We start from the raw sequence: 25,603 nt of genomic DNA on the forward strand, positions 1-25,603 counted from the left end.
GTGTTTTATCGCTGCCATCATCAGGTAAGATACAGCACTCCACTGGATAAACAGCAGGATTAACTAATAGACCGTTGGCAAGGAGTCGGCCTGGCTCCATCGCTCTTTCTCACCCCTTCCCTCGCTGCCGTCCCCCCTCGCTCATCTTGCCTTTTCCTCCTGCTCCTCGTCTTCCTGCTCCTCTTCTTCCCTTCTCACCCTTTATCTACAACTGTGTGCTTTCATTCAGCCCCCCCTCCCCCCGCTCATCTCTTTCTTCATCTCTCTTCATCTTTATCTCTGTTATTATGTCTTAACTCTGACGTCAACCAGTGGCAAGAGGAATTGTGTTTTCTGGTTTTACATCCGTACCCACGTCCCATTCTTGTGAACACAATATCTGGATGGATTCGGGGAGGAACTGATTTTTGGTTAAAGGACAAAGAATGATGCTGAAACACGATATTTTGGAAACACCTCCAGGAAATCATTTCAAATTTGGCACAAATGTTCACTTAGACTCACTGATCAGCGGATTACATTTGGGTGGTCCGAGGATAAAGGTCATGGTCACGGTGGCGTCACAATAAATTAATGTGACCTCTTCTGACTCTTGAATGGATTCTATCTCAAAAGTCAAAGGTCATGCTGACGTCTTAGTGAAACTTTACGTGTAGGTGGAGGCATACAGCCGCAGGATGGTGATTCTATTTGCTGATGTGTTGATCTACCAGGTCTTTCTCAAAAGGAGAAATGTTATTAATAGCTAAGCCCCAGTCTTTATCTCCCCATCGAAGCCTCTGCCCGCCCGGCTGCTTTCATCCAGGAGAACCCGCTCAACCCTTCTTCACAGTCTTCAGTCATTTAGATTTCTTTATCCCGTCTTCATCGTGTGCTCCTCTTCCTCTTTGTGCGGGACCCTCCTCTCCTCTGTTGTATCTTTAGTTGCTATCTTTTGTTTTGTTACTTTGACATTATAAGACATTTCCTCATCCAAAGCTACCGGCCTCTCATGCTCCCAGTTTCTCTTTTGCTCCTTCAATCTCTCGCTGTCTCCTTTCCTTCCCTCCCTCGCTCCGTCTTGATTGAAAGGGTATGCATGGTTGGCACAGAAAGAAAGAAGGAAACAGATAATGATACCAGACCAGATTGCGTGGAAAACCCTGACCTCTTACGTACTCGATCTGTTGCACGCACAGATGCAACACGCACTTTCTCTCCTTCTCATCCTCAGCTGATTATTTCATATAAACACAGTCTCTCCCTTGATTTATTTGTCAGAAACGTAATTCACGTCTCATATTTTTATGTCAAATCTTCATGCACTCACACTGCACACCAAGACAGTCAGTAAAACACGAAAACTTCCAAAAGAAAGGATTTACAAACACACAAATCTTCCTCCACTTCAATGTGTCTTCTGAGAGGAAATTATCCGCCTACAAAGTCATTCCTCTCTCTGTGGTTTGTTTTCACCCACTTTCATTGGCTTTATTTGTTTTTGAGATTTTTTCTATTTATTTTTCGATTGTCTGTTTTCCCAGGAAATAATTGATGGACTTTGATGAAAAAAGCAAATGACATTAGCGACTGATCCAAATAAAAATCTGAATGTAGTGAATTTAAATGTGTTTTCATAATGAGAGAGTCGGGCCTTGGTGGAGATATGTGCTCTTTACTGGCTGCTATTCTAGATCACTTATTTATTTATTGTTTAAACCGATTCAAAAAAGATTTTGAATGACAATATGAAACCTATTTAGTTTAATCTATGAGCTGTTGTCTGGTTTCCCACAAATATCAAAACAATTTGACCATTAGATTAATCTAAACAGACAAATATTTGGAAGTTAAATAATTACAACTATACTAGAATATCATGTGAGTCCAATTATAAGCACAAGATTTGTACTCTTCTGTCTATTACTCTTTTAACAAAGATAATAAAATGATTACACAGTAATTTTTCAACCACTCAGCTTTTTATCAGTTGTACATGTTTCCTATGTCTGGTTTGCATTTGAAGACAAGATGCTTGTAGTGAAACTGCCTCCTTAGAACCAGGCTGCAAATCTCCAGAGCCCTGATGACACACACACACACACACACACACACACACACACACACACACACACACACACACACACATACACACGCACACACACGCTCACCTCCTCTCCTCAGGCGTGTTCAGTGTGTACTCGTGCAGGTCTTTGGCTGTATATGGTTTTGTCTGCGTGTCCTCAGGTTATTCATCAGCATTAAATCACAGGCAGCTTGTTTCTGCCATATGCACCGGAGTGGGCGCTCTCTCTCACGCCTGCAACTCGTCCACTGTCCACAGAGGACGTCAAGCACCAATTTCACCAGATGTCAGTCGGACAGCGTGACGCACGAGTAGGGCAACACACTGCCGAAATATTTAATGAAAGGGGCTGAGTCATTTAGAATCTGAAGCAGACGGTCCACTTGTAGAAGAATATGGAAGATCTCTACAGCATCAAATCCTCAGTGAATATATATATATATATATATATATGTATATATATATATATGTATGAAAGGTGCATACAAAGTAGGAGTAAAAAGATTTAAATACTGATATAGGCTCATGTATATATACATATATTTATATATAAATGTGTCAGTGATTCATTATCAAACCGTGATGAAAAAAATATAAATGATCTTGATATTTTACAGTTTAACGATAAACCTTTTTATTAACAACTACAAATACACAGAAAACATAATTACCAACAATTATAGAGATATTTATTTCCAAAATTTGCATAATTTTTACCTTAAAATATAAACACATATGCACATCTTTGCTGTGTAAATGAAAAGATTTCATATTGGTACGAGCGCTGATACCAGAATCTCTGTGAAAGGCTCATATCGCCCAATTTCCCTTCGTAATCTGAGCGATCAGTCGGGCTGTGATACTGTGTGCAATCAGCTCTGGCTCCAAATTATGTGAAAAGCACAGGATTAGATATCTGTGATATTTTACTTCCATTTTTCTAAGACGACAACCAGTAAGAAAGAAATGCAACTTCTCTCCAATAGCGGATCATTAACCAAAGAGACTGAACACAGACTAATGTAAGATCACTGAGACGCTCTGTGATTCACCGTCACAGCAGCTGTTTAACGATCGTATATTTAACAGAGCAGCAGGGAGCCGGTCTCACCTCTGGTAGGAACCTGAGAGATGACGTCTGCTGCTGTTGAAGTGTCCATCAGTTTGACTGAGCTTCATCGGGGCGGCCCCAGCTCCGAGGCGTGGGGGGGGGGGGGTTTGCTCATGGGACTCAAGCCTGCGTATGTGAGAGCATGTCGTATTCTGGGTCCTGTGATGTTTGAATGAATCATTAAAGTGGTAGAAGTTTCCAAAAGAAATTATCATGAAACTCAATCCCATAGGTGATGGGACTGTGGCCAAGGAGTCAACGAACAGATTTGATTCCTTTCTAAAAAAAAAAAAAAAAAAAAAAGAAGTGGGAATTGGGGCCTGAGATGAAAACTTGTTGGATTGATAAGCCCCTCGTGTTTTTCCAGTGGCAGCAAGAAGTTTTTTCTCAGGATGTCGGAGCCAGTTTTCCTTTGCAGAATGTCAGAAAAAACCTGTGTGGATAACAACCCTCACATTACTTGGACGTGTGGCGAGGATAACTGGCAACGGCTCCGTCCACTTCCTGACAGATGTGTCAGCCATAGTTAGAATTCCTCCAATCAGAAGCATCTGGCTTATCAGTTGTGGAGGTAGCAGTATTTCTTGTGGCCTTCGCACTCGCAAAGGTTTCGGGGCCGTTTCTTGGGGTTTTTGCATGTGAGTAAATATACAGAGTCTGTTGGTACGTGGATAACGAGGGAAAGTAAGGTTTCTGACACTTATATCTTTATTTGCAGTTTTCAAAACAAAGTTACTGAGAGTTTAACAAGTTTAAAGCAAATAAAAAGTAAAAAGTTTCAATAAAATCATGCAAATAAAATACAAAGTCCACATAAAATGGACTTACAACGAAGACAAATGCTAAATAATAAAAGAAAACCCCTGCTTGCAATAATAATGTGCGCCAGCATTAATAAAAGGCATCTGTGGATTATTAATGTAAATAATGAAATTATGAGATTTTCAGAATAAACCAAAAGTCTTACTTTTACAAGACTGTTTTCATAGTTTTTAAAGAAACAATGAGATTCTGGATCCAATGGAGTGAAACTCGTGTCCTTGCTGCTTATTTTTTCTCTATTCTTGTAATATAAGGATTTTTTTCTAGTGAAATTACAACTTTGTTCTCACTTTATCAGCTTTTCTTCTCGAGTATTACTTTTTTTTTTTAACATGGCCCCAATAAAATATCGTCATTAAGACGAGTTTTGAGACGACACGAGGGGTTCAGATGCCAAAAGCTCGGTCACGTTTTGGTCCAAGAGAAAAGACGAATCCCAAAATAATCTCTTCTTGAAAGTAGAAAAGTTAGTGGTACAACCTCGCCTCAGATTCATTCACCAAAGTCTCACCTGTCACCACACACTCTCTCACACACACACACACAAACAAACACGTCAGCATCAGCAATTCATCTCTGTGATTGACTGATCAAGTGGCTAATTCACGTAGACTCTGATCGATGCAACAGCGTCATTGATCGTTTGTGATGTCGCGCTCCCATCGTTCATTTGGCAGCTTCTCATTTATCACGTCCTGCAGCTGCTGAACGTTTTTCCCCCTCAGCTGATAAACAGGAGGAGGTGACGCTCGGATGGAAAACACACAGCGTGCCTGTGCGAGTGCATAAAGTGATATTGATAATATGCTGAATGCAGCTAGGAGTGGTTTCATGACGAGTAAAGAATATATCCGTCTCAACTTAAGTGACGAAGTGGACAAAACACTAACGAGTTAACTGGGACCAGAGGGGCTGATGTGGATATTTGTAAAAAATATCCGATAATCGTACATCAGCCGATATGTAGGCTAAATTTTTAAAAATGGTAATGATTCCTAAGATGTCATTATCTACAACGGCATAGTAAAAAAAAATATATAAATATAGTCATATTATTATGATTTATTTCCTGATTTTCCCTTTTCTTGTTAAATTCCAACTTTATTCTTGTGATATTATAAAATTATTTATTGATAATTTACAGTTTAACCACAAACTTTTGAATAAATAATTTTAAATAGAAATATAAACACAAATGCATCTTCTCTGCATTGTTTATTCTGTGAAATGAAAATAATAATAATAATAATACAGCTGTGTCAATGTGCTCAATTGTAAACATCTTTGTTGTTATTCATGGGAACAGTTTAATCGTCTTCCTGTGTTTGTGAACACAACACAGTTAAACCCTCGAGGCAACAATCACCTGAATCCAAACGTTTCTTTGTGTGAAATGTTTAAGAACCATCTGATTTCTTGAATGCAGCAACACAGTAAATGTGTTTTTGTATGTGACGGGCGAACGACTGCAGGCTGTGTTGTTACTGCCGTCATACGTGTAGCTTGAATGTAGCTTTTCAATTTCACATGACGCACCGACGCATCCGGGGGCCGTGATCAAGGTCTGCGAACACAGAAATAATGCTGTGTTTTTATCATTCAGTCTCACAGTGCTCAGTTTGGTCTCTTTGTTTGTCCCCACTCTTTTATTTTTTGCCTCGAGGTCTGTTTCTGCAGTCTGAATAGAGAGATTATACAAAGAATGGAAACATGACTTTTTCCTGAAGCGTAGACCTTTTGCATGTGTTTATTTTCTCAGCTGCAGGCTTCATACGCACACACGTGAACCGAGTGATTTCATTTTTTATGAACCAATCGCAGCTCCTGAGGTCTGCGTCGCCTCAGCGAGGGTACACACGAACGCTTGGAGAGAGAAACAATGAGCAGCAGCGGATAAAACAAACTCAAGGTCCACTTGTTGTTTTTTTTTTACATTTAAATAAATAAAGATGGTGAATTTTAAATGCATGACACAGACCTCACCACTTCACTGCTCTCAGGCCGTCTGTATGACAGTACAGAGTTTGAATGTTTGGAACCATCGGCATCCTCCACTGTAACCAGGCCGCAGGTGCACACACACATTCACAGAGCCCATGGAAAATGAATGGCGGCATCAATCATACAGGAGGGCCAGGACGACAGAGAGAGAGGGAGGGAGAGAGAGAGAGATGGTAGATGGAGAGGAAAGAGAGATGGCGAGGGACAAACAAAGAGAATAAGGGATTAAAGAGAAAAGGAAAACAGAGGAGGGAGCAGAGGGACGAGGCTGAAACATATTCTGTGAATAACAAACACTCGGAGATCAGTGGAGATGAGAAGACGTTAGGTATCAGGAAGACAGATGGCGTCTTTAAGATAAAAACAGATATTGTGAAGAACAGCAGGCTGCAGCCTCTTGCAGTGCATATGTTGCCTGGAAGCTGCCTCATGAATTTTAATTTGTGTTTGCTCATTAACCAAGTTACCATATGACTTCCAATGAACTGAGCCGTCTCCCTGCAGACGGTCGAGGACGGGGGAATTTAGGTCAGTCAGGCAATAGGGACGCCTCTGATTGGACGGAGGACTGAGACAATTCGTGTTTATGGTGAAATTAGAAATAAAGATTTGTGAGGATTTATGTTTCAGACGGAGTCGAACATCGAACATCTGCACATTTTACTGTTCATTCTGTATTTGAACATGGACGACGTGAAGACTCCTGAATAGCGAAGCCGAATCATGTGGATCGCCTCCTGGTGGCAGGCTGCAGTATAGGTCATAAACCCAGCTTCCTCCATGTTAATTGATGGGACACGGACCAAACTGAAAAAAAATCTAAATACATGTTAAAAAAATGTTGTTTGTCATTTGAGTTGGTTCTCATCAAACTGATTATTTGTTTGTTGTCATCGGTGCGAGATGGCATCGTTCATATCTGGGATATTTTGGCTTCAGTTGTGGATAGAGGAGGATGTGAAGATAGTCAATGATCGACAGCTGCATTTTAAAAGTTTGCATACCTTACTTTTATTGGTATCTAACAATAGTTGTGCTTTTGGTTCACAGGTTAACACACGTCATCTCTTCACCCTGACATGTCACAGGATTTTATTTCTGCAGCTCATAACAATAAAGTTGTATATAAAAATGTCACTGGGGCCTTGTGTCTCGTCAGAGGAAGAAACTATTTCCTCAGTAAAAAGTTGCTCCAGTATAATGTCAATGGCAAGGACGTTTTTATTATTTCGATTTTCCGTAGCGTAAAGAAAAAAGAATCCGAGGGTTGAGGCCTTCATGTGTGACGTTCAGAAACATCACATCAATTATCCAAAGGTTTCTGCAGAAGAAAGTTTAGAAGATTTAAATGAATGAATCTTCATCCTTCAGCTTTAGAGTTAATAACTATATCACACACACACAACCCCATCGTAGGAGAGTGTGTTTGCCCTCAGTCCATCCGTCTGGTGTGTGGACAATTCATTCTGATATTCTGTGTGTGTGTGTGTGTGTGTGTGTGTGTGTGTGTGTGTGTGTGTGTGTGTGTGTGTGTGTGTCTTTTATCTCCACAGGTTTATTCTGGTGTTTGGATGTCTGGTTCTCTCTGTGTTTTCCACCATCCCTGCTCACCAGGAATTCTCCTCACACTGTCTTCTCATCCTGGTAGGACACACACACACACACACACACACACACACACACACACACACACACACAGAAACACTGTGTTTGACCCACATAAGTCTCACTACGTTCATATAATTATTATTGTGTTTTCTCTATAACCAACTGTAACGATCGGTCCCCTGCTGCTTAACATCATCATCACGTTGTTACAAATCCATTCGAGTAAACAGGTTGTGTCTCCGTTGTGATTTAGCATCAACAGTCAGAGCAGGAGTAGGAAAAAAAAACCTAACAGCACAAATGAATCATGGGTGGAAGGAGCTCAGGTGTTGTAGAGACACCGTGTTTTCATCTCAGATACTTTTTTCTTGTGTTTTTGACTTTTGAAGCACGTTCTGTCTCCTGCCCAGTAAAGTGTAGAAAGTAAAGGGGGGGGGGGGGGTGATTTCTTTATCGTGCTCACAGCTGCGAGAAACTGCATTTTAAAAATTTAACAGCAATTTATTTTTCTGTCTGAGTTGCTGCTGTGAATCCACAGAACAAACTTTGAGCCATTTTACACACACTCATTTAAATTACTGTGCGAGGTTTTCTTGGGAACACTTCACCTTTAAAGGAGAGTTCTGCTATTTTCTAGCGTTGTGCTTTAGTCGTGACAAATAGAACTTGTTAAGAAATCATTTTTTCGTGATGCGTCTTCCTCCCTGCAGACGTCAGAGCAGCGAAGCACTTCCACTGAAGGAGCTGCTGCTGCCACACCTGATGGAACACAGCCACTGATCGTGGTGTTACTCACACCTGAGCTTCTCCTGTCAGGATATTTAGCCTTTATTTACACTAAGAAACATCGATTTAAAGAATCGGTGGAACAACTAATGCATTTCTTCCTCTTATTTATCTTGTGTTGACCTTTTAAAGTGGTTATGAAAGCCACAGTGAGGGCAACAAACTAATCTCAATCTCTGACCCTTTGTCGTCTTGTGCCTGTGCAGAATTGCATCTAAAGTATGTTTTTTGCGTGTGTGTGTGTGTGCGCGCCCTGCAGGAGTTTGTGATGATTGTAGTGTTTGGTCTGGAGTACATCATTAGGATATGGAGTGCTGGCTGCTGCTGCCGCTACCGAGGCTGGCAGGGACGCCTCCGGTTCGCCAGGAAACCATTCTGTGTCATAGGTAGGTGTTTGTGTGTGTGTGTTTGTGTTTGTGTGTGTGTGCGTGTATATTAATTACTTTAAATTCATATTGACATTCAAGGATACAGCACATTATGTTACATTGGTAAAAACATGTACTTCATGTCAGGTTGTGATACATATAAGAGAATCATTTAATTTAAAATCATCATCCTGAGGTTGTTTGTGAAAAGAGCACGAGAACACATGGAGAGGATCCTGGCTCTCTGTCCTTCTCGTGTCAGAGAGGACGACAGTCTGCTGGGAAATCTACGAGGAGAAGCAGGGGAGTGTTTAAGGGTTGTTGACATAACGGCAGAGGGAAACTAATGGAGAAAGAAAATGAAACAAACAACTTGCAGTGGATCAATAGTTGTTTTAAAGGGGACAGATCAACGGGCGGATGGATTTGGAAAGCGGGTGCGTCAGATCGTAATATTGTACAATCCTTGACCTTTGATTTTCACTCTTTTGCTCCCCAGACATCATCGTACTCATCGCTTCCGTTGCCGTGGTTTCAGCCGGTAGCCAGGGTAACATCTTTGCCACCTCTGCGCTGCGTAGCCTTCGTTTCCTTCAGATCCTGCGCATGGTGCGCATGGACCGCAGGGGAGGGACCTGGAAGCTGCTGGGATCTGTAGTGTACGCGCACAGTAAGGTAGGAGCTCGGTGACGTCTGCTCCGTGTCTGCCCCCTCTGAACGTTTGTTGTTGAGAGACATCAAGAGTTCTTTATGCTGAGTGATATTACAGTAACAGAAAGGATGAGATTCAACATTGGTTATTAAAAAAGAAAGAGAGGAGTTAACGTTACATGCACGTTTGTTGCAGGAGCTGGTGACTGCCTGGTATATTGGGTTTCTGGTGCTGATCTTCTCCTCCTTCCTGGTTTATCTGGTGGAGAAAGAATTTAACAAGGAGTTTGCCACCTACGCTGACGCTCTGTGGTGGGGCACGGTGAGCACGCGCTCATCACACGGCACACAACATACGAAACAAACATTCATTGTCTGCTGAACGCATTTTCATTACAGTCTTGGTATAAAATTTTGATTTTGATTTCATTTGAACAAAAACTTTTCTCATGAATGAATAAATGACAGTTTTATCGTTGTTCTTATTCAGACAGTGTTGTGTTTTTACATTATGTGAGTTTTTTAATGAATCTAAAAAAGCTTTGTGTTGCTGGTCACCCTCGAAAATGACTGTTATCACTTTAAACAGCAGAGTTTTTAAAAAAAACGTAGCTTCTTTTAATCCCAGACTAAATTAACGAAAACAGCAAAACTGACACCGGTGATATATTTTCATTTGCAGCCTCTGACCTTAATTATACCTGAGATACAAGACCCGACACAGAGGGGCCTTTAGAGTCTCACTTTGCTGACTGTACTGCTCCGTTACCTCCTGCATTTAGAAACCATTACACCAGGAAAACACACACACACACACACACACACACACACACACACACACACACACACACACACACACACACACACACACACACACACACCAAGAAATGGCTCAATCAATAAATTCAATTTTCTCCCGCTGACATGTGAGGCTGTGTACCCATGCCCGGTGGCCTCGGAGCATCCACCTCTCTGGTGGACAGTAAAAGCTGTTATGTAATCTCTGTTAAAAAAAACTAAAGTTTCCACTGACTCAAAAAAACTTCTCAAGGTGTATGAGACACTGCAACAGCTGACAAAGGGAAAAACTAAGAGTCACCGATGCGCCCTGAGATTTAGAAATTACAGTCCAGCCTCTGAATGAACAGTCACATGACAGCTGCAGGAAATTCAAGACGCTGAAGCTGTGTATGAATTAGAGCCAGTTTATTTTAAGTTTGTGTTTTTACAGTAAACCAGCAAGTGTCTTACGGGAGCAGAAGAGAGAGAGTACTGTTTGCCTGAGTGTTGACCTCTGACCTTTCAGATCACCCTCACGACCATCGGCTACGGTGACAAGACCCCGCAGACGTGGACGGGACGGCTGTTATCAGCCGGTTTTGCTCTGCTGGGAATCTCCTTCTTCGCTCTGCCAGCTGTGAGTCAAACACACACACTGGTTCAGGAGATAGAGTGGGTGGTCCGCTAACCCGAGAGTCCGCTGTTCGATCCCCGGCTCCTCCAGTCTGCATGCTAGAGCGACGTTGAATCCCAAACGGCTATTCTGACAATGTTTGACGTGTGTGTGTGTGTGTGTGTGTGTGTGTGTGTGTGTTCAGGGCATCCTTGGGTCGGGTTTTGCCCTGAAGGTGCAGGAGCAGCATCGACAGAAGCACTTTGAAAAGAGGAGGAACCCAGCAGCCAGCCTTATCCAGGTACACACACACACAGCAACCAAACACACTTCACCTTCACCGATGGTTTTATCTTTCACAGCAGCAGCTGAGGACCAGTGTGTGTGTGTGTGTGTGTGTGTGTGTGTGTTTACACTCTTTACCCTCTGATGAGTGTGTTTTTATCATCTCCTCCTATCAAGTGTTCTGAATATGAGTAGTATTCAACACTGAATACAGTAAAACACTAGTATTCAGTGTTTTTCCCTTCTCCGCACTGTCGGGTGTGTAGCTAATTGTGCGTGTGTGTGTGTGTGTGTGTGTGTGTGTGTGTGTGTGAGAGGACCGCTGTCGTCTCTTAAGTTCCAACAGCAAAAACACACTGCTGGGATTTATGAGCCGTTTCCATGGCGATCATTCCCTGTCAAGAGCAGCAAGTGTGCTATTGTGCATGTGTGTGTCTCTTGTGTTCACATGTGTGTGTCTCAGAACATGTGTGTGAGTCTTTGTATCTGAGTGTGTGATCTGTCCACTTCACGTCCCAAAGAAAAATCCAAATTCGTACAATCCGAGGCCAAGTGATTTCAGATAATCTATAATTTATGAAAGGACAGATCTTAACTTCGTGTCAGACCATCGTGTGTAGCAGCGGTTTGACTTTTATTAAACCTGAAGAGAGCAACACAAGCAACTCAAAGAAATTCAAGGCAAAACCCTCAACGTTTTCAAAACTGCATATTTGGAAGTGAAAATAATCCTGAAAGTGTAAACTGTGAAGTAGAATATTACATCCGTGTCCCAATGAAGGAATGTCTAGACTGAACATGTCACGTATATCATAATAAATCCATCGTGTCAGTTGTGTAATGGAGCCATTAGACGATTCCTGTCAACTTGTGAGGCAGAGAACTACGTTTAATCACGTAAATACATCACTTGAAGTGCACCAGTGGAAAAGCCACCGCAGGGCGTAAATAATGGAAACCATAAGTGTCCCTGTCTGTCTAATAACACGCTGTGTTATATTGTTAATCACTGACGGAGCTCGCCACAGATTCTCTAATGTGTCTGGCGGCACCTTCTTCATAGTGAAGCTTTTTGTTGCAGCTACTTCTTCACCTGACGGAATTCAGGTTTGGAATTCGGAATTGAACCACAACTGCACTGTGTAAAAACATTAGGTATAACTTTTCGTGTTTATCAGAGAGGATGCATTTACTCTTCCTTCACTTCCAAATAAGAAGTTTTATAAGATATGGTTTAAAGCCTGAACCGAGCTCAGTAAAAGTAAAACTGAATTCCTCCTTTCTTATCAGTTTCTTATAAAAGAAGAATCAGAGCCCGGTTGATCCAGAATAACCCAAAATTAAGGAGCAAGTAATCCCTGTTTTATTTGCTTTGCATCAAGCCCCTGGTCACTGTTATCTGCCGATCTCTTAACATTTTCCTCCACAGGAAACCTGGACGCAGCTCTGACGTGTTGAATACGTGGATGACATTACTGTTCACCTCACTCCCCCATCTCACACTCAGCAGTTCTCCCTGCTTTAAATCACTGTGCGTCGCCGTGTTGTTTCTCCGTCTGTACGCAGGACGGGACGTTACCACCGTCCTCACGCCTGAGCTGCTGGTCAACCTGCTGCAATAACTGTTTTGTCCACCCGCTGTGGTTTTAGCCCAGAATCTCCAAGTGGCTTTAAAAGTCGGGGATGGAGCAGCGTTTGGCAGGTGTCTGGTGTTAATGTCCCGCCCTGACCGTGTAAAGTGTCGATATAAAAACTTTCCAGTCATGTCACAAATGTTGTAACCACACCCGGCACCATCGTGGAGGTTCGGTCCAAGTAAATAATGGTTTTAAGGTGTAAAGAAAACAACCTGATGAGTGCATATAAATATACAGATCTTTATTCAGCGGAACCACGTGTTTACATCGTTTACTTTCTAGTACATCTTGAAAAATCTCAAATATTCTCGACTAGATCACTCACCTCATCCGTTAAGACAAACAAACACACGACTAATCGCAGATACTAACTGTGCACTTCCAGTTTTCTTAATCTAACCCTCCGTCACACGAAATGAGACACAGCTACAGTCCAACCTTCAGGTCTGTACTGACGACCTCCAACATGGCTGCCAGCTGGTTACAAACCCTACAACATGCTGTGTATGTTACGTGTTCACATGAATCTCATGTTCCTCACCATGTCTGTACCATTGCCCCTGTGTGTGTCCCGCATGTGTGTTCGTGTACATGTGAACGTGTTCTGTCCGTCTCTGCTCCCTCCCCCACCCAGGCGGCTTGGCGTCTGTACTCCACCGACGGCGCTCGTCCCTTCCTCAGAGCCACCTGGCACCACTACCAAAGCGCCCTCCCCCCCCTCAGGCATGTATCCCCCACCACCACCACCACCACCTCCACCTCCACCTCCACCTCCACAAGCACTCCCATCACCGACCCCACCTCCCTCCAACCACCCCCCCCCCCCTCCCCCAATCACAATGCATCAACACTTCCCCCAAAGAAACTAATCAGCTTTTTCCTTTCCCCCCCCTCCTCACTTTCCTTCTCTCATTTCAACTCATATCTTCCTCCCTCACCCATTTTCTTCTTTGTTTTTTTCCTCCCTCACTTCCCCCACCCCCCCAAACCCCCCTCGCCCCACCCCGTTAATTGTTTTAATATCATCATTTGATTTATTCTGTCGACTCTGCATGTAGTGTGTCTGGCGTAGTTATGCTGCTGATGAGAACTCGGTTTCCATTGCTACCTGGAAGCCTCATTTGAAGGCGTTGCATACCTGCAGCCCCGCCAAGTAGGTAACAACTTACAGACTTACAAACATGGCCGCTGCTGCTCAGCCCTCCTCCTTCTCCTCCTCATCGCTCATCTTCAGCTGGTGTCTGCTCGTCTTCATCGGCGTAGCTTCAACCCCTCTTCCATTTCCCCATCGTGTAACTCCGTGTTATGCAGCATTGTGACTCTTCTTCTTCTTCTTCTTCTTCAAGTAATCCTTTATTAACCTTCTTGTCCCAGTGCAGGATGTTTCCTAAGCATGGCCTCAAACACCTTTTTCACACCCAGGCAGATATTTACACCTTTAGATTTACACAATGCAACATCAGCAGTTGGTGGGTGACGTACATTAGGAGTTTTTAAAGTCTGTCAATGACTTTAAAAAAGTTTATAAAGGTTTCTTACAAACAGGAATATGTGCAGGCGCAGGCTAATCAACATATCGACCTCATTATTTACAGTCTGAGGTTTTCATCATAAAAAATAAATAAAAAGAATTATAAACACTCTATCACTCTCACGTGGCACAGATATGAAAGGTGTTAGTTCAGGTTTTGACTGACTTCGACCTCATTAAATGTGATTAAAGCAAAAATAAGTTAAATTAAAACCACATATGTTCAAACCTCACACACACACACACACGTACTATACACAACATATTTAGATCCTTACTCTCCCGATTGCCATGCCTGTCGCTCCGCTAACACTTAGCTTCCCTGTGCGCGGCCATAGCTTGCATGTGCTTGTAAATCCGTGACCTCGTTGACTCTTTCTCTTTGCTTCCGTTGGCTTTGACGCCTCCCATGTCCATTAGTGGAAATGTCTGTATAAATCTGTATGAACCTGCTGGATACTCATTTCTCTCCCTTTGTCTCCTCCTCTCTATCCCACTAACCCTTGAAGGAAAGAGCAGGGCGAGACCACGTACAGGTTTGTAATGACTCAGCTCATTCAACACACTCAACATGAGACGCAGTAAAAGGGAAAGTTCTGTCACAACATCTTTGAAACTGTGAAATCTGCTGATGCAGGTTTTTCTGTTATCATCCATTTATTATTTGAATGAAGCTTCACTGACTGGATAGTGAATTTATTGACGTTTACCTGCTAATAGTAAATGATCATTGAGGATTGTCTCCACACGGTTGGTTGTTATTGATCAGTGCTTTGTTTACTGATTGATTGATTTAGCAGATTCAAAGTCAGTGGAAGAAATGCTTAAAAATAAAAGGAGAATCCGAATGTACGCCAATATTACACATATATAAATTCTGTATAATCTTAAACCCTATTAGATGTAATTATAAATACAAATACAACCCAAATAACTTGAATTTAGAAAATATTATATTATTTCGTAAAGTTTAAACATGAAAGCACATCTTCTCTGCACTGTTTATTCTGTGAAATAAAAGTTTTCATATATTCAAAGATAAACGACAATTGAAACATGAAATTCTCATATCGACTGATTAAAAAAAAAAAAGAAAAGATAAATCGGTCGGGCTGTTCAAGATGAATGTGTTCTGATATAAGGAAAACCAGAGGTGTGCAGTCAGCATATTTATTATTTGAGGAACACTGGAATTAAAGAGATCAAACTTTTCTAGAGCTACTTTCAAATCATCTTGTCGAATTTTCTGCCTTTTTAAGATTTCTTCATTTTTATATTATTCTCCCACTTCACCTTTCCAACTTTTTCTCACGTCTCCATCTCTGTTGAGGCTTCTCCTCCTCCTTCCACGACCGTTTTATCTCTTTGCACTTGACTCAAGCAGGAACAGGGTGATGAGCTCCTCTGTATTTTCTGTGTGTGTGTGTGTGTGTGTGTACAAGCACACACGCCTTTCAAAGACAGGTTTCTGTACCATGTCTGTACCATGACGCACTTTTTCCATTGGGATGGTATTTATATAACTCATCAAACACAAGTCGAGGAGAGACAGAGCAAAGTTGAAAGACGGGAGGGGGGGTTTCGGAGAGGGGGAAGACGACAGACAGAGAGATTTGTGACTTTAATTACACCAGTATAGTTTTTACTGCAGCGCTTCTTTGGCAACATTTGGGGGCCTTATGTCGAGCCAGCAGCTTCTTAGACGTCTAAACCCGACGCAGCCACACACACAGATATATAAAAAAAAGACTTTTATTCTCTCGTTGACTCAAACACGAGCAAACGAGCTTCTCATCCTTAAACAAAGCAGCATTTAATTAGGTTTCGTTGTTTCCACAACTACATCCATCCCCCAGAAGTCCTCCTGTTTATTTAGGCTCTCAGTTTAAAAAACTTAAGTCCAATTTGCACTTGTGAAATCATAATTATGCACATGTTTTATGACACCATTTCTCTCCAGGATTTTCCTTCTCCACCAAGAGAACACAGAGCGCTGTGTCATTAGTGGTTTTACAGACTGTCGGCTGCGTGCTGGCGGTAGGTGCCGCGGCGAAGGGGGCCGGTGGTTTTTGTTTTTTAAACAGACTTGTAAACACCAGTGGTCGTAAACATCAGGCACACCACAGAGTGCCACAGCGGGCTCCACACTGAGCCTGAGTGCGATGGATGTAGGGAGGGAGACGCAACATGTGAGCAGGCAGGTGTAGTGTGTAGAGAAGTGAGCGCTGAATATTGATTATCAATATGAGCAGAAATCTACATTTTAATAAAGGTTCACTCGTAGATGTCTGTTTTTTTTTCCTGTACCGCCTTGAGTTACCCTGCTGCCTTATGGGAAAATCAAACCAGCTTGAGGCCGACTCACGCTTCACTGACTGTATCTGTGTTTTGTAAAATTGCCTCACACTAAATTCACACTAAACCAGGCACAATCAGCTATGAACTGTAAACACTGCAGAGAAAATACACTCAGTATGGTCACAAATGTGTTTTACATGAAAGCCGCAGTTGTTTGTCTGCAAGAGAACGTCTCAGTGGCTCATCGTCTTCGGCCTGGACCGGCTGTCGTGCTTATTTAAACCATATATATATTCATTTATGGCAAATGTTTTAAACTTTCATTAAATAACTTATTCATTTCATTTATTTGCCATTGGTAAAATGTGTCCGCATGTGCACACATTGCTGTTTATCTGTGTGTGGATTTGCAAATGTTCTTTTTCACACATTTGTGACCAATTTTGAGTCTAATCTCTCTCCACAGAAATCAGCCATATCTTCAGTTTCTTAACACGACTACCTCAGCTCGATACTGAACGCTTCTTTGAACGCTGCAGACTCACAGACAGGCACTCGGCCACAGTTTAAGAATTTGCTCACCACCTGTCACAGAATTATCCGCGTGTTGAAAAGATTATTCGGGTGATTTGGGAGTTTCCTGCATGACTGAGGAGCAAAACAACCGAGCAAAGTCAAAAAGAGTTGGGAAATCAGAGTCTGGGCTGAACACACTTTCAGACTGATGCTTTTACTTTGACGAGTGTTATGAATTCACATCCACTCCTCTTTTTATCTCCTTCCTCCTCTATCTCTCCACTCTCCTCCATCCGTCTCTCCCTCCTTCGCTTCTAGTAAGGGCCTAAGTAATGGGCGGCTCTTCAGAAGGTACACTCGGAAATATAGGAGGTACCTGCAGTACTACCCAGCATCCTCTCTGCCCTGAGCCCAATAACCTGTGAGAATGTCTGACTAATAGCATGGAGGAGAACAAAGACACCAAACTTTACGTCGCTCCTCAACTGAAGGGTTTGTCTGAGACCAGCTCTGCTGCCTGCTGCCCGTCCAACGCCAGCGAGACTTTAACAAATTAAAGGGGAATTTCGCCAAAATGGATATTTGATGTGGTTTTAACGACAAGTAAAGCATGAGCTTTTTAAGAGAAAGGGAAAATGCACCAGATGTTAAATTTATGTGAACATTTGCAACATTCGGTAAATGCACGTTAAGCCCCTGTCGTCAAAAAATGAATCGTTTCATTGTCTAACATTTAGAAGTTTTATATTATTTTTCTTTGAGTTTTAAAGTAGCAAAATAGAAAATAAAAGGTCTAAATTCCCCTTTATTTATTTTTTCTTAATCCGTGTTTTCCTCTTAGTTTTATCTAAAAACTACCGTCCAGCCACATGATGATCTTTTGTCTCACTCCTTCTCTTTGATTTCATTTAAACCTTCCTGGGACCAGAAGTTGGTTCATTTGAAATTGTTCTGTGACAATTTAATAAAAAGAAATGGAAGTCAAATTAAATCATAAAAACAAATCATGTGTCTGGACCCAGTTCACCTTAAATGAACCCCCAACAATGAACGTAGTGTTTATTCCGGTTCCCAGAGGCAGGTATTACAGCTTTGTCTCAGTTTGCTGCATGCTCCCTGCATCACTGCTGCTCTCCTCCTCTGCCATTAAAGATGGAAACAATGGAAATAGATAAGTATTGGTATTGTGAAGAGATCTATAGTGTGCAGCTCCCTCCATTGTGTTTAGAAAGTGTACGAGGGCAAGAAGTTTCTTCCACTTTATTGCTGAGTACAGATTTTTAGTTCTGCTTTTAAAACTTGGTGAAAATGTGCAGCACTACGTGTGAGTAAGTCAGGGAAACAGATTAAACTAATTAAAACGCTGAATGTCGGGCGATCCAGAGATTCTGGAGCAAAGTGTGAAATCGTAGCATGGACCCCTGCATCACTCTCACGTCAGTCTGCTGCATTGCATGCTGGTCTATATGCCGTATAGCAGCAAATTGTTTACAGCAGCGAGCTTCATTGATTTAGAAGTTACCATATCACCTGGGAGGTTAAAGATCTAAACATCATGTGGATAGTGTGTTTTTTATACAAAATAAAATAAACTGAAAGAGGAAAACGGATAAAATAAGTTTGGTTTTTATAGTAATAGTATAAAAATTAAGACCAATGTAGATGTATGTTCATTGCTCTGCAGTGTAATTACAGAGGTTGTGTAACCGCTGAAAGATAAAAAGAGTCTAATGATGGAAAATATCAAGAATCTTTAAAATCTTAATCGTGTCTGAACAGCAAAGTGAGCAGATGAGTGTAATTGGTCCTGAGTTCCGAGCTGCTGGGGTCAGGATGGTGTTGGAGGGCGGTCTGGCTTTGTTCTGGAGTTTGGGGGCATGTCAGTTGGATGATGTTTGGTCTGAAGGAAAAGAACAGAACGCCGCTCTGTGTCTGCGCTCTGAACTCTGCTCACTGTCTGAGGGGAAATACGTGTTGACAGCTTTTTTCTTTCTCTCTTGTGTCTCTCCATCAACCCCGACCTCTTTCACACACTTTCTCCTTCAACCTCATCCTCCCCTCACTTTTTCTATCCTTCTCTGGACCATCGCTCTGTCTCCCTCATCCCAAACCTTTCTCTTTGCTCCTGTGAATGTTGTCCTCTCCCTCTTTCCTCCTTCTCCTCCTCCTCCTCTTCTCCCTCCTGCAGTCAGAAGTTGAGTTTTAAGGAGCGGGTCCGGATGGCGAGTCCTCGTGGACAGAGCATGAAGAGCAGACAGGCCTCCATCAACGACCGCCCACGCTGTTCCCCTGGCAACGAGGTGGTGGGTGGCGGCGCCGAGCTGATGGGAGGGAGTCCGGCTAAAGTGCAGAAGAGCTGGAGCTTCAACGACCGGACCCGCTTCAGGCCGTCGCTGAGGCTGAAGAGCCAGACTCGCACCGCGGTCCCAGATGGTGAGTGGGACTCTGTACTTAATGTCCCTCGTTCTGTAAATGACTCACGTTTCAGATCAGTAGGTTATTTCATACAGTGTCGTTCTCCGTTTCTCCTAAAGTCTATAGCCGCTCAGAAACTCAACACAAATAACTAATGCAACAGAACTTTGTCCCTTTTTTTTTCAACTAATTAGAACTAAAGTATTTGATTATTTGCAGGAAATGTGAAGTTGGATTATTTATTAAACAAGGACAATGCACAAAAACTTTTTTGAAACAGATTTTGAAATCAGCTCATTTCCATCTGCAGTCCTTGGGCAGGTACACACTTAATCTGAAACACACCAAATATAAAAACGTGAATTGTGTTCATTTGGTTATTGATTTTATTTTTATAATATATTTATAAAGGTATTTATTCTCTGAAAGAATAATATATTAGTAAGAGAATGGTCAGAATTAAAAACTGTGAATATTTGTTTCCTTTCTGTATTTCTCATTATTTCAAATATCCATATATTATCTCTTGTATTCTAGATGTGTAGTTTGTTTTTTCTTTTCAAGAAGCCTTCATGTAGTTTAGAATAAATTCAAACATTCCTGCGCATTGTAAGGATCATTAATTAATCGTAATGCACCAGTGTTTCTCCTCAAATTTCCCAGAAACCCCTTCTCGACAGAAGCAGAAGAAATTGCTGACTGCTTTAATAGCACCTCTGTTTCTCCTCTTATTCCCTGCTATCGTTGGTTTGAGCAGGTTTTATAACCTCTCATCTGCGCTATATCATTATTTACTCTCTTTCCATTTCTCCCCCACTCGCTCTCTCTGTCTCCCACTCTCATAATTATTGGCAGCATTACGGATATACTGTGTCTGTCCTTTTCTCTCGCCTCATATCGCTGAGCTGGCAAAATTCTGCCCCTTCCCAAAGATCCCCTGTCCAAGTGGGGCATAAATTCTCACCTCTTAAAAGCCAAAATAGCCTCAGTTTGAAACATTCTTGGAGGCTCCTGTCGAGACGCCGCTATGCAGAAAGTGTTTTATGAATTTTTCAGACTGGAAAGTATTTTGCACGGGGGCCTGCGTTTATTGATGAAATGACGGCTCCGTCTCTTTCAGTGGACGCAGGCATGACCACGGAGGATTCCTTCGACGAGAGGGGCTGCCACTGCGATGTTACGGTGGAGGATCTGTCGGCTCCGCTCAAGGCTGTCATCAGAGCTGTCAGGTGAGCTCCTGCCCATTCCACACTTCATATTTCAAGCCTCTGTGCCCACCAAGGAAAAGACAGATCATTTTATTCTTATTTAACGAGGGCTTCAAAAAAAATGATATTTCCCATCAGTGATGCCACTGAAGTCGTTCTGTCGTTTATCTATTTTGTGGCTCCGCTGAACGAACACTGGGCGTCTTATTGATTCTTCACATCATTTAAACTCTTCGCTCAGGACCTTTCGTTTCTTACCTGTGTCCATTGATTCTGAAGCCACGGTGGCGGCTCATTGAATTACCAGTCAATCGGTGACGTCACAGTGTGGCCTCCTTTCCTGATTGGCAGGTTGTTGATCGTAGATTGAAGTTTCTGATTGGTTGATTGGTCGATTGGTTGATTGGTTGATTGTCCATATTTCCAAGTCTGTGTCTATTGATCGAATGTAGTATTCTGGCCATAATAATTCACGAACAATATGAAAATACCATCAGTCTGATCCAGGTCTGTGCTTCATTGGTTCTTCTGTGACTCATGCCTACAGTGGCCGAGACGACTCGCACAGGTGCATTAACCGAAAATATCAATTCAGAAGCCACAACCACAATAGATGCTGACAATAAAACCAGCAGAGTTACTCATCTGTCATATGTGAAAACACAGACAGGTCAGTGGCTGATTCAAATCTGATGCACTCTATTTCGTGTGGCTTTTACTTTCGTGTTATAGCTCTGCTTGTGTGAGACGTCTCTGCTACTTTACGTACCGCATCCTTCCACCGTGCGTGTGCGTGTGCGTGTGTGTGTGTGTCAGCAGACTCTGCTGTCTAACACTGGCACCGGCACCCTGCGAGCGAATGTTTGTCCAACTGGCGCCGACTGTTTCTTTCACTTCACCGCTTCTTCTCACCCTCTTCATATTTTTCATTGTCAAGAGAAAAAAAAAATCTCCTTTTTCCACCTCTCACTGTGAGTCCAATAAATAAATTACAGGTTCCGCTAAAAACATTTACCGCTGGTTCAAGTATTTGCTGTAACAAGAATTCAGATGCTGCTTTGCTGGTTTTATAAACTCTAAATTCAACCTTTTCAATTTAATAAGGAGACGGGATGAAAATAAGAAAAAAGACAAACAACTAATAATTTGCTAAGGATGATCTTAAACATAAAGACAAGTCTGCCCAGTTCAAAGCAGAATAATTTTTATGAGTGATCTATCTTCTTTTTTGCATCATAAAGAAGATTTAAGTTTAAGGCAGAGTATAATGTATTTGGATAATAAAGGACGATGAGTTTCAACCATATAAACCTGACGTCACTGGTGTAGTTTCCTTAAAAAATGTGGTTTGAAAGTTCAAGGTAAATTCAAAAGGTTTCGCATTTCTGTTCTGCCTGACTGAACTTTCATTTCTATCATCAGTTTCTGTCTGTGAACAACTCGACTAACATGTTTCCTCCTGTGTTACTCACTCCCGTCACGCACGTCTCCATTTTTGTCCATTGCTCATTTCATCACCTCTGTGAAGGAGGTCAGGTTTTTTTAACGTTGGACATGAGCCAAGAGAGAACTTCTGGTGCAGATGTGGATCAAACTTTAACTATGTTTGTTGACAGAAAAGTTGTTCTGCACTTGTTAAGATACCAACCACCAGTAGATGTTAGCAGATGTAAGGGACATATCTTCAGCTGTGTGTTAGCATCAACAGGTGTTTTCTAAAGCAGGGCCACCACAGGCTGATCTGAGGGTGTGTGTCCCCAACGTCTTGGGGCCAATTTGGGATCTGTCTTCCTGATCCGGAGCCATTGGCTGTGCGACATATTTCTACTATAAGAACTAGACGATCATGTAATTCATGCGTCTCTGAGTGTGAGCGTATCTTCTTCAAAAATCATTTCTATAAATAAGACGTCTCATGTGGACATTTTGAACGTATGTTCCTGCATTTATCACTTTCAATTATCTTCAGCAACCTCTCTGACTCAGTTCACCAGGTGGACATATATTTATATTGATTTCCATTGGAATCTGCTTGGAAACCAGTGCACACACTCGTCTTCAGTGTCCCCTCAGTGTCCCCTCATATATTAAACTCTGGAAACAAAAAACATTCAGTCAATTCTTCACTGTTTGAATGATTGGACATGTAGGTACTTTATCCTGCTTTGATTTATTAGTGACCTGACATCTACAGGCTGAACTGCTCCATCACCAGCTCCTCTGTTCGCTGTAGGACTCACATTCTCTCACACACACACACACACACACACACACACACATGAACCTCCACCACCTAACTCGGGCCGGCCTGCCCACCCAGCAGGCCTCCACGATGGGCAGCCGCGACCGAGGGCTTTCCCAGGGTGTCGGGTTGAGTTTTGGACACCCCCTCCCCAGTCTGCACTGTTATTACAGAGGGTCGACTGTCACTGTTGTTTCCACTCAGACAATGAGAGACACCGGCAACTGGAGACACGCAGCAGCCACCGGGGAGTCAGAGCGAACCGAGGGCTTAGATCCGCTTACCTGCATCAATATTATTCACACAGCAGTGGGTCTGCTCATCAAACACAGGGACACAGAGGATTACACTCAGGTTTCCAGAGTCTTTCACTTTGATTGTTATGGATTGGACAAGAGAACCGAGGAGCCTCGGTTTCCCATTAGACACTTCTCAAGGTATCTGAGATTTTAATAATATTGTTTTAATTATTCTGCACAAAAAGATCAACAAGTGAGAAGTCACAAAGATCAGTCTGTGGGTTTCTCATAGTTCCTGCTGCCATCTAGTGGTTAGTTGTAGGAGTTACAGACTTTTAGAATGTGTGTGTGTGTGTCTGTCTGTGTGTAGGATCATGAAGTTTCACGTTGCAAAGAAGAAGTTTAAGGAGACGTTGCGTCCCTACGACGTGAAGGACGTCATCGAGCAGTACTCTGCGGGACACTTGGACATGCTCTGTCGCATCAAGAGCCTTCAGACCAGGTCAGGACACACACACACACACATACAACATTTTGAAGAGCTAATCTGTCCTCTTGAGTTAAAAAACATGATTTTCTACATATTCTGTTGTTCTATATAAAAGTTTTTACGTGTTCCAGTTGTGGATTTTCCATGTTCATCTGACCTCCAGCTCTCTCTCTGACCTTTAGAGTGTGTGTCTGTGCAGAAGCCTTTGTGTACATGTGTGTCCCTTCTCTCTCCCAGACTTGACAAAGTAGTGGGTCCCCCTGCGAGGCCCTTCAGCAGCCGCGCCAAGACCTTTTCTGCTCCTTCCCTGCATTTATATTACAGCCAAGCGCGGAGGAAACAGACTGCGCCGGGGTTAGACCTGCGCCCCGTCTCCTGCCTGCCGACTACTAACCTTAGAAGACTGTCACATCTGGGTCAGACGGCAAACGGTTAACTTATTGTAAATAATAAGGGTACATTTATTAATTACAACAACATTTTAAACATTGTGCCAAAAATCAAGCTGCTGTGTCGACTGTTTCACACACACTTTTCTGAAAAAGCTTATCAGGCACAACTCTTGAAAAAGGAGGAAGCAGCCAAATGTTCACTTTCATGCACCCCCCTGCTTGGGATTCATGCAACACACATAAAGTGCCATGTGACCCAGGTCTGACTGTAGTTTAATGGACAAGCTTCAACTCTGTAGAGCTCCTCAGGGAGCTCAAACACTGGATGATGAACTAAATCCTGCAAGAAAAAGTAAAATCTTCAGATTATCTGACAGTATCGATGCATCTAATTCACTTTTTTTATTTCAGTTTAACAACGAGGGGAACATTTTAATTACCCCTTTTTTTACTTAATCATATTGAATTACAGTATAAAAGTTTTTTTTTTTTAAATGAAGGATAAATATTTGCTAATCCCGATTTGAGGATTTGACTAATATTTCAGTAGGGGCCAAACAATATAGTTATAGTTTCACTTATAAAAAACCAAATGAGAGTTTTTTACTTGTTGTGTTGTGTGAAGCTGGATGAACTGTAAAAGTTGTAGGGGACTTTCTGGACAGTAGAAGTCCTGGGGAGAACCACTGTGCTTGTTTTATGAGCCTGAGTGTGTTTGAAGGTTGTAGATACACACAGACCTGAGATCAGCAATGTGCATCTGCTATATAACCCAATAGAAAATAGATTTTGATAATATCACAACAACATTGGAAAAATTGCAAATTTAATGCTTAATATGAATCAACTACAGATTAAATAAAGAAAGAAATTGGCCATCATCAATACTGATGATACTTTAAAACATTCAGCAGCATTTTAACCTGCATCCTTTTTGTTCCTATGTTCATTTATGCAACATTGCTTCAAACCTCAGTGTGTGTGTGTGTGTGTGTGTGTGTGTGTGTGTGTGTGTGTGTGTGCGTGTGCGTGTGCGTGTGCGTGTGCGCGCGTGCGTGCGTGCGTGTGTTTGTGTGTTAGAGATGTATCTGACCCGGTATCTCTCCTGTCTTCAGACCGACCAGTGCAGTGGGCTCTGGTCGACCCAGGAACGTGTCGGCTCCCGTCCTGCATTATTATTACAACAACAGGAAGAAGCTCCCTGCCTCAGGGTTACTGTTCTTTCACTTCATTTGACTTTAACTCACAGACCTACCGGTTCCCTCGACGTTCCCAAAACTGTCTGTGAAACGTTTCTCCCAAACAGACTCACCGAGATGCAAAACATCTGGATTAACTTTCTTACAGTAGCCCACCAGATGGTTGGAGTTTGCACTGGAAAATTCAGTTAGAACAAGAAGTTTTAAACAATCACAGAAAAAAGATTTTACAAAGTGAGCGGCTCAGTAAAGTGCATCACAAGTTACTACAGTTTACCCAAAATATGATTATTGTACCGTGTTAAACTCCACCCACCTGGTACAGCGTTTTATTAATCCTGTTTTA

General features: G+C 42.2%; 1 protein-coding gene across 9 annotated transcripts in view; it reads left to right on the plus strand.

The window, feature by feature from the left end:
* Positions 1-25,603, plus strand: part of kcnq5a (potassium voltage-gated channel, KQT-like subfamily, member 5a) — a 74,127-nt gene that overhangs the window by 42,777 nt on the left and 5,747 nt on the right. Inside the window, exons 2-15 of one of the 9 annotated variants that reach the window (XM_069538746.1) lie at positions 7,553-7,643; positions 8,653-8,779; positions 9,261-9,436; positions 9,609-9,734; positions 10,719-10,829; positions 11,011-11,106; positions 13,362-13,450; positions 14,768-14,794; positions 17,391-17,444; positions 19,261-19,505; positions 20,608-20,716; positions 23,547-23,678; positions 23,904-24,020; positions 25,174-25,269. In XM_069538746.1, coding sequence (XP_069394847.1) covers positions 7,553-7,643; positions 8,653-8,779; positions 9,261-9,436; positions 9,609-9,734; positions 10,719-10,829; positions 11,011-11,106; positions 13,362-13,450; positions 14,768-14,794; positions 17,391-17,444; positions 19,261-19,505; positions 20,608-20,716; positions 23,547-23,678; positions 23,904-24,020; positions 25,174-25,269 — 1,596 coding nt within the window. Of the gene's footprint in view, positions 1-7,552; positions 7,644-8,652; positions 8,780-9,260; positions 9,437-9,608; positions 9,735-10,718; positions 10,830-11,010; positions 11,107-13,361; positions 13,451-13,785; positions 13,881-14,767; positions 14,795-17,390; positions 17,445-19,260; positions 19,506-20,607; positions 20,717-23,546; positions 23,679-23,903; positions 24,021-25,173; positions 25,270-25,603 lie in introns of all 9 variants that reach the window. The other 8 variants (XM_069538745.1, XM_069538748.1, XM_069538749.1 and 5 more) reach the window with 8 other exon arrangements.

The sequence above is a fragment of the Paralichthys olivaceus genome, chromosome 14, assembly GCF_024713975.1.
Source record: "Paralichthys olivaceus isolate ysfri-2021 chromosome 14, ASM2471397v2, whole genome shotgun sequence".
Classification (NCBI taxonomy): Eukaryota; Metazoa; Chordata; class Actinopteri; order Pleuronectiformes; family Paralichthyidae; genus Paralichthys; species Paralichthys olivaceus.